General features: G+C 32.1%; 1 protein-coding gene across 1 annotated transcript; it reads right to left on the reverse strand.

Moving 5' to 3' along the window:
* Positions 1-1,082: 1,082 nt before the first annotated feature.
* Positions 1,083-10,034, reverse strand: LOC136273990 (uncharacterized). Its single transcript, XM_066079891.1, has 5 exons — positions 9,928-10,034; positions 4,033-4,425; positions 3,071-3,277; positions 2,240-2,390; positions 1,083-1,520 (listed from the first exon to the last, which is right to left on the reverse strand). Exons 1-5 carry the CDS (start codon positions 10,012-10,014, stop codon positions 1,249-1,251), a joined length of 1,110 nt encoding a protein of 369 aa, XP_065935963.1. The 5' UTR covers positions 10,015-10,034; the 3' UTR covers positions 1,083-1,248.
* Positions 10,035-10,492: the final 458 nt, after the last annotated feature.

A 10,492-nucleotide genomic window follows, 5' to 3' on the forward strand; every position in this document is an offset into this window, starting at 1 on the left:
ATGACTTATTTAAAGTCATTGTCCGTTTTCTTTCCTCAAATTATGTTAAACAAGAAAAATATAGATGAATGTAAACTTATTTCAACAAAGTAATGATAAGTTTGTGTTTAACCTTCTGTAATCGTATAGTGGTTTTAACTTTAATTTATACCAGAAGTTCCATATATATTTAATAATGAGCATGAAATGAGACACACAAAAATGATATTCACAATGAAAAATATCTAGGAATACTAACATTAAATTTACCGTCCTAACCAAATAGACAAGAAAACATTGATGTTGCCATCAATTGTCGCCCGGGAAATAAAAGAAGTAAAATATCATTATTTTGTTTGATTAAGACATGCCTTTAATTCGGATTATTGCTATTTTCGCAAGGTACCAATGCCATCATTTTTGTTAACGTTTTTTTTTTCATATATAGTCGAGTTTAATCTGTCAACAACTCTTAATCAAGCAAATTAATCTCCCAGACTGAGTGCAATAGATTCCATAGTCCTGTGGTTATGCCTAGGAACTCAATACTTTATGAATATACATGTATAAACATTACCCTTGACCTTAAGACCTCAAATCACTCCTGAGTTAAGTGTGGAAAAGATGACCAAATATTTATGCAAGATGTGCTAACTCTTAGTGGGGACAATTTTTTACTATGAGCAAGATCAATTATGAGCTCAAGCAATTTTCAAACCACTGATGTTTTGTGTGGACATTTTTTGATTTGCGCATATGACTATAAAACAGTAAAACAGAATAGAGTGAATAACACATCTAAATATAGAAGAAAAAAATAAGTGAAACAGATAAAATGTGTCTGTACTATTTAATATACATGATATAAACAAGTACAGTATGCAAGTATTTGTTGCTATGAAAATTATATATATATATATAATATATATATATATATATATATATATATATATATATATATATATATATATATATATAAATAGCACATTATACTAGTAGTTAGTATTTACTGAAAAAAAACGCAACTTAGATTAAAGAAAGTTTAAAGAATAGATATTTTCTAGTATCTATATAAATAAAACAAATGAACAAAAAATCTTTGGAAGTGCGCTGGTTTTGGAATAAACAATCATGTCTGCCAAACTAGTCTACTACATGTAGCACAAGAAATAATTCAAAGCAAAATAGGAATACACTTAACAATGATTTTTAAAAGAGCGTTGTTTGGCAGTTATCACACGTCACCTACACAATACAGGAGCACGCACATTACTTAATGTTTTGCAATTTGTTGTCTATGATATCGGCTTCAAAAGAAATTGGAAGAAGACTTGAAATTTGCTCCAAAAACTCATCACTGGATCCAAGGTTTACTTCCTGTTTTATGATTTCGGACAAAGTTGGTCTCCAGATTGTGATCTTCTGATTTGTTTTTTCAGAAGTGCTGTACAGTAGTTGAACTCTGCATGATTTTTTTTCCTGCTCCTCTTCTCTTCCACATGTTGGACACTTTTTGTTTACTAATTTCTTGTCATAGCATCCTAAAGTATAGAATAAATGAGGATATTAAGTATATACTAAATACATGCACCAGTTCTTTATTATCACATGAAAGGGTGCATGGGATTGTGGCCATTTTTAGAACATACCCATCTCCCAGAGATGAAGAGTTCCATATAAAGATATGGGATTAGGATAAAATTTTAATAATAATAGTTTAGAAATTATATTTAAAAAATGAAGTTGAATCTGATGGCCAATTTATAGACAAAGTTTGTTATACAATTTTAGCCAATTCATGATAAAGAGGTTATAAAATACTCAGCCTAGAGTACCGCATTTTAAACTATCATAATTCATAAAATCAATATTACAATCATTTACATGTGTAGAAAATATGTCAATATAACCTTTTTACTTCAATTTTTAAGAATATCTGTATAATATTTTGAATTTGAGTACTTTATATAAGCATCTTAAATTGCATTTGTCTTCAATAAAATTTGCAATGGCAAAATGTTCATTATATAAATGATAAAATATGTTAAAATTATGCCAGCATGGATCTTAAAATTACTTTATTATAACTGAAAATTTGTTATAGCAGTGTTCATTATATATGGCAATTTTCTTTAAGTATATATGAGGACTTTGCCAGGACAAAAATAAGAATGTTATAGCTGTAAATTCGCTATATCCGAGTTCATTATATTCAAGTTTTGCTGTATTTTAATTTATTTTCTAATGTGAGTAAATGTACCTCTCGATGGACAGCAATGGTAAACATCAAAATCCATTATGTCTGTTACTGTGATTTTAACAGTTCTTTTGCCATCTATGTCATCTGGAAGGAAGTCATCATCATCCATTAGGTCTGTTGAAGTAATGGAAATGCCTTCAACATCTTGGAACTATAAAAGAAATTATTTTGATGATGAAACAAGAAACTGTGAGCCAATCCTCACTAGTAAATAGTAATACCCCCCCCCCTTTCCAGATGTGAATACTAAAACAGTCATCACTTAACAGGAAGTTGACATCTGATTTCCACAAAAAAAGAATCCCATTATGTGTCATGCCTTAGCAATAAGCACTTGTTGAAAAAATTATGATTAAAATTTGCAGGGGTAAAAATCATCATTTAACAAGAATTTGATATCTGATTTGTACAAAAATGAATCTGAATAGCATGCCTGAAAAAAGAGCGCAATTGAAATTTGCTTAGCATCTGCAACAACTAGTTACTATGAAAGCTGAGATGGAAATGTGTTATGGACTAATAAAACTGTAATTACTTTCATTGCGTTTGGGTATAAGAAAGTTCAGTGCGTCCAATTTTAAAGACGTTTTTACTAATTCCTGTCTCGTTATATGTAATTGATTTAGAAGTTTGTCGTTATAAGCAACTATTGCTGGGCAGTCAAAATACTGTTTCATACATGTTATTGTTGTCCATGTATTTTTGCATGTGGTGCAATTTATACCATTTACCATGTAATTTTTCTTTTTTTTATAAATCCTGTTTCAACTTTGGCTTGGTAGATTTCTAAATATTTCTTGTGCAGTGAATGATTGAATTTTTTTAACTTACCCTGCATGTTGTTACACGTGATGATGTAAGTTGCTGCTTTCCCATGTAAGTTTTCCGGTACAAGCCACTTATTTCAACACCATCATTCACTTCAAAGTTCATCTCAGCATTGTCCCCAAATAAGCATACTTTTGCTGTACCAGATGGGTCTTTAATGTTGATTAATCTTACAGCTAAATGTTCCCGTCTATACTTTACTGGTGATGCCTTAAAAATATACCATGTTAAAGGTGGTCAGTAAGATTGGTACAATTGTGTAAATTCTGTAAAAGTCAATTCTAACAAGGGGCTCAAGGCCACACCATTCACCTGAACAAAAATACCCATATTCATTGATCAAAACTGCTTTATGCTATCAAATACAACCTATGACTCAATTACAAGTTTAAACTTTTCTGCTTATTTTTTCTTGCTCTATGTATCACTATGTAAAAATTCAACCCCATTGGGGCGCCTAATTACTCCTGGCTCTACACTACATGAGGATTCTTGCACAAAGTTCCAGCTTATTTGGTAAAATGGTTTTAAGCAAGTTTATTTGAATACCAACAGTTTTTAATTAATCTAAATCATTTTCCCTTGTAGAGGGGTGTGATCCTCTATTTTAAATTTGAACCCGTTTACCCAAGGATGCGTTGTGCTAAGTTTGGTTAAATTTGGTCTACTGGTTTTTTCTGGAAGTTGATAATGCGAAAAGAGACACAGACAGACAGATGACACTGGACAAAAAGTGATTAGAAAAGCTCTCTTGAGCTTTCAGCTCATGTGAGCTAAAAACGAAAAAAAAAAGATGACAACCGAAAAATTTAAAAGGCTCAGGGTAGAAAAGAAATTACCATTTTCTAAATATTGAATTCATTACACTTATCAAATTTTCCAACCAATTAACAATTAACCTTTCTTTTTTAAAAATCTTGATAATTATGACTAAAAAATTGAAACTTGTGGATACATTTTTATACCTGCATAACTTTGCCTGTTATTGTTGATCTTTCATCACATGCAGTTGCTTCATTTAGCTTTCTCTTTACCCCAGTTATTGGCGTTTCCTCTGGTAAGAGTGGAATATTTTTTAGCAGTTCTTCAGGGACATCAACTCGTGAAGTGAACGCTATCAGACTGCTTGCAACAACCCAATATCTGTTTTCACCTCTGTTGATAGTGTTTATGAACTTGTAGCACCTTCCAACAGAAATATTGTTGAACTTGTGTTTCTGGTAAACTCTTAAATTGTAAAACTTCGTTTTATCTGCACAGACTAAGTTGAAGAACATCATTTGGACGCCATTGTTTGTGTACTGTTGAAGTTCTTGTGACTTTTTGAGAACTTTGCACTGCAATGTTTCATTTTGCTCCTGTTAAATAAAAAGTTTAACGCTCAATGACAACAGATTTAAAATGACAACTTTCATTTCTAAATAGAGAAAATATATACAACGAGATTGTCAAATAGTATTAAAACTGATCTCTGAATAAATGATTTTGTGAAACATGTCCTATGAGTAAATGAAGATTTCTGTAAATACAAAAAACATATATTTGAGTCAAACACTTCAACAAGAAAATCTAAAATGCAACCAAGTCTTTTTTTCCCCCTATACATTGCATTACGGTATCATTGATTTTCCAATTTTCAAGTTTTAAGATAAAATGGCCATTTGTATAATGTTACTGTTCACAAGATAAAGCATTTAATTTGTCGATTCCACAAAAAAACATTGAATACACTAAAAAGAGACACCAAGAGTCTACTGTTACACAATTGGAAATAAATTTATATATGCAAATAAGATTTTTATAAGATTAGATTTTACCAGTTTATAATGATTCAGAAATCATTTCAAGGATAACTGGAAAATCAATGAAATTCAATGCATTTTTTCACAATAAAGTACTGCACTGGTAGTTACTTTCTGTAACTGAATTTACGCAAACGATCATATTCTTCAAGAACTTTATCATAAGGCAAGACTACTTTAGGATCAAAAGAAATTATTCCAAGACCATCTAAACACTTCACTCTACTTAAAGCTACATACGCCATTCCTCGTTCAAAAACATCGGGTCCAATATCAACACAGATTTTGTCTAGTGACATTCCTTGAACCTTATGTATAGTGCATGCATAACACAAAATGAGTGGAAATTGCACTCTTACTATGTGTCGTCCATGGATAATAAATTGATGGTGTAATTGTTCAATTGGTATTGCATTGTTTCTTTGTGATAGTTCTTGAGTAGCATTTCTTCTATCGTTAATTTGATTATCAAAAAGCACATTTACAGATACAATTTTACCACTAAGAGATCTAGTGAAAGATTCTACATAACCCATTGCACCATTGACCAAACCGTTTTGTGTATTTAGATTTCTAATCAACATGACTCTTGATTTAATGGAAAGCTGAACACATGATGGTAAACCACCTGCCGCATTGTCATCTTGTGGTATGAATGAATTGGGAACATCATTTCCTGCATTCGGATCATTTGATGCAAAGTAGTGGGTTGCATGCAATGTTTCAAGATTATTACTCAACAGATTTTGCCTATATTCATTGTAGGAATTTACTTTTGCCCTAGTTGGAAAAACCCTCAAAGCAGTCTCATATCCACTAGCATTAGGATTAATCAATCTTTTTTTTAATATGGAGATGTCATTATTTGTCAACATACCAACTCTAGCTCTATTTAACAAGGAGGCATAAAGATTATCATCTCGTTGACGCATGTTCTCCTTCAGAAAAATTGGCTTAAATAATTCCCACAAGATAGTGTTTTCAAATACAAATGATGCTTTAACAGGTCGAAGTTGAAAAAAATCACCATTAGCTATTACATTTAATCCTCCAAAGGGTAATTCACATTGCTTAATATCACTTAATCTTCTACTGATATAAGTGAGCATACTGCTACTGACCATACTGATTTCGTCTATAATTAGTGTATGAATAGTTACATACATATTTCTCAGCTTTGACAAACAAAATGGTGATAATGGTTGATATTCTCCATAATTAGACACAGGAATCATAAATGCAGAATGTATTGTTTGACCAGCAATGACATTAGCAGCAGTACCAGTGGGTGCACAGACCAAAACAGGTTTAGCCACAGAAATGCGAGACGTGTAAAGTTCTAAATATGCAATTATTACTTTTGATAAAAAAGATTTACCAGTGCCTGCACCACCAGTTATGAATAAATGAAATGAATTTTTCTGGTTTGTTTGAAAATGATTTTTAATTATACCAAGAGAAAATAACTGAGTCTCCGACAACTTACTGACACATGCTTCATATTCCACAAACGACATTGAGCACTGTAAAGAATGCATATGCAGTTGTTCTTGTGAAGTAAATGGTAAATATGATATAGCTGAGCTATCAGTTTGTGTCACATGCGACACTTCACTTATTTCATTTGAGTACAAATTTTCAAAAGACTGCACTCTATCATTAGTTTCTTGGAAGTGTAATTCAAACTGGCTGTTTTCTAGTTCCTGTTCACACATCTGAATACGACGCATAATAGTTTCTATTTTTTCAACAAATGAAAATTTTTCATATGGAACTGAAACATTTAAAAGATGGCGTTTGGCAACAAATGCTTCTTTTGCACATGGGAAATTACAAGTCAATTCCTTTTCATCTCGATGAGGAAGTAACATCAGTAGTAGACTGTAAAAGTAATCTTCACTGTGTATTGGCAAATTAGTAAATCTAACTATGTTTGGAATCTTTTTAGGTCTCATATATAAATCATACTTTTGAATGTAAATTCTTTCACTTTCATTGCAACGTGAATGCTCTTTTAAGGGTTGAGCTTTGACATATAATGATGCAAATTTAAAATAGGACATTGCTTCAATACTCAAAGGCCTATTTTGATAATAATCTAACATATTGGAATGAAATATATCTGTGCTATTATTTTCTAGTGATGCTATTTCTTGAGCTCCTTTTAGGAGTCGAAACCTTTTTTCTGGTAATCTTGTATTCAAATTTACAAAGGAGCGGCTAGTGTGAAGCAAGTTTAAATCCCCTAGACGATATGCTGCCTCTTGGGAGCTAAGACGACGGTGTTTGAGAACACATAATCCAATTTGTAATAATTTTTTGTGCTTTTCTAAGTCTGGATTTTGTTTAAATACATTTAAAATCAGGTTGCCTAATGCAGACCTTAAATCTTCTGGCTCAGATTTGCATAGATAACTGCAAACATAGTATGCAACTCCCTCTGCATTACAAACAAGTTGGACATCTATATTAGCACGCCAATGTCGTAATATAACAGGATTGTATGGATTAATCATGGTTGACTGTTTATTCCTTTTAAGAACATAAAATTTTCCTTTGTTTGATTTAGACATGTCTATATTTTGTACAATTTTTGTGTCAGGTGATACTGGATGTGGAAAGTGAAATCTACATCTTGTTTGTCGATTCTGGCAATAAGTAGTATGAGAGTGTGTTTGAAACTTAGTCACATACTTACACAATTTAGAATCATTTATTGGAATATTTGCATGTATTGTTTTATCAATATATCTAACAAAAAATTGTTTATTATTTTCTGTAACTTCTGTTGGAAAATCTTTCACCCATAAAAACATATGCATATGAGGACTTCCTCTATTCTGGAATTCTATTCTTCCAAAATAATCTTGAATCTGTCCAAACGGCTGGTCTTTGCCTAATATCACATCATTCAACAAATATTTAAAACGACGATTAAAACACAAAGCTGTCATCAAAGGATCATCCTTCATAAAAGATGAGAAACTTTCACGTCTGAATGCTTCCTCATAGGTCAAGTTTTTAAGGCACATTCCAAGTTCGGTCCAATGATTGTCATCAGCAGACAAGGTCAAAAAGATTGTAGGGGGTCCAAGACATCGAACCATTGACAGTTAATTATAAAGTGCATTTTTGAAATAAGCAATAGTCCCTTTTATGTTCTTCATGAACATGTATGAATTTTCCAACACATCAGAGGCCTGGCTACTATGTCTTATGTCAGCAGCTGTAAATCTGTCATCTCTACTTTTACACATACGCATATGAACCCCTATTTCACTTTTAAGCAATGAGACATTGTAAGAAACACACGAGTGTAACAAATATGTTAAGTTATACCTAAACTCTGCATGTCTATTATATAACCTATACTTGAAATACATGGAAGGATTAACATGGATATCTCTGTTACGTTTTAAACCATTAACTCCAAATGGAAAGAGCCAGGGAAATGCCATTTCTTCTCCTGATGTTAGATCAAAAATGTTAACAGGTTGATGAGTAGAGCTTGAAACCTTAATTACCCCCTCTCTTAAAAAGGATGAAGCATTGAGTATAGGTGTATTTACATCTAAAGGTGTCAAAGAGGAATAGTTAAAATTGCTATCTAAATGAGATGATGATTCATACCCATTTAACAATTCATTATTTAGATCAGAAAGTATGTCAATACTTTGTTCAAGTTTGATTTCCTTATACAGTGGGTTGTTTTCTATAAGCCACGTAAGAGCATCTTTCAAATTTTTGCAACTGATAAAGTGTTTATTAGTGACGGCTGGTTCACTATGTAAAAAATGCACAGATAAAGTTGCATTTTCTTCAAAATTTCTGGGCAACTGATTAGCTATTTCCTGTACATTCATTGGCAAGTTTAGCACCAATCCCTTCTCAGCATACTGGCCACCGGGTAAAATATGAATTGACAAAAAAACTTGAATTAAGGAAATCATGCGTTTCTCTAGTAATGATAGTTTTCTCAGTTCTGTTGGTACACGACCATTATCAAGGTTGTTAAGCTTAGTACTCAACGGACACATTTTATTTTGTTTTATTCTACCATGACAATAACGACAGAGAACATCATCATATGACAAGTTTAACATTTCTGCAGTAGCTGTAATTTGTTTCAGGTTAACTATCTGATCAGGAAATAAAATTCTATCACATCACCTGCAATAACTTGATGGCTTCTGTCGAATATGAAGTTCATATTCTGAATTGTGAAAATCACAATTTAAGAATTCCACTGATGGTTCTAATGTTTCTACTGTACAAGTGTAACCTACATTAGTCATATTAAACCCATTAATTGTGTTGTTTTCATTTGCAACATCGGCATGATCAGAAATAATTGGAAATGTTTCTGCACATGTACTTACAAACATTTCATCTTGAGATGTGCGTTTTCTTTTACGAATGGTGCTTTTTTTCAACTTAAAACTTGTTTCTGTCTGTTTTGCATATGAATGGAAAAAGTGAGGCTCAGGTTGCTGATGTACTTCATAATTAAAAATAACTGGGCTTAATTCATATGAAAATCCACCATAATCACGGTTTAAAAAATCAAGTATGCTGTGAATACTGTCAAAGTAAAGCAAAATTGCATTTCCAGATTCATCCAACAAACCATCTTCATTTCTTTGATGTGAATCAAAAATAGCATACCTGTCATTTTCAAGATCACATATGACTGAAATAGTCAATCCCCTAGCTGTAAACATTAAGTAAGGACTTATGATTGACGCCTGATACATGGAATTTTCAAGAGTATTTTGTCCGAATTCAAATTCATTATTGCCACCTACCCTACCGATATCGGTTTGAATTTCATAATCAGGAGAGTGCATGCTATGCGGCATCCAATCTCGTAGAGACCTTGGTAAATCATTGTGTGTAAGATATCCCGAAACACCCCGTATTTACCCATGTTTGTGGGCGATCCCTCGACATGCCAGTTAAGACTACAAGAGCTAAAAATGCAATAGCTGTACTTTGAAGTCCATTGAAAGGACAAAACTTTTCAATTCCTTGATGAATTCTACCCATTACGTGTCTTACCATTTTGTCTGCGCCGATCTGACAGTTCCCACCAACTCGATTTGCCGCCAAATTCTTCCGAAAACAATGGAAAGTAGTCTTGGTCATTAAACAGCTTCGATTTGGTGTGATAAAGTCATGCATCTGAATGATCGAGACTAGTCGAGAAGATTTACGGAATACTTCTATTTGGATGGAAATCGAACAAAAACGATAACGTTTTATACTTTATTGATTCCTCAAGTAACTGTTTACTGCATAAAATAAGTTTAAAATCACATATGTGTATCATCTATAATCAAAAATATATTTGACATCATGTATATAAAACACAAAAATGTGTGTATCGTACGTTTTTATGCGATTACTAAAATTTATTTTTCTAAAAATAGGGACCTGTGGCTTTGTCCCTAGTAAATAATAAGCAATTTTATATATTCCATATAAAAAGGTTTATATTTTAAATGATGCACTTTATGGAAGTAAAAATAGATCTTATCTTGTAATTTTTTAAGAGAAAGAACCTTCTAATGTACAATCTATTTAATGTATAGTTAACTTTCAATTCTGAATAACTTCTCCCTCC

This window comes from Magallana gigas, chromosome 1 (assembly GCF_963853765.1).
Source record: "Magallana gigas chromosome 1, xbMagGiga1.1, whole genome shotgun sequence".
NCBI classification, from domain to species: domain Eukaryota; kingdom Metazoa; phylum Mollusca; class Bivalvia; order Ostreida; family Ostreidae; genus Magallana; species Magallana gigas.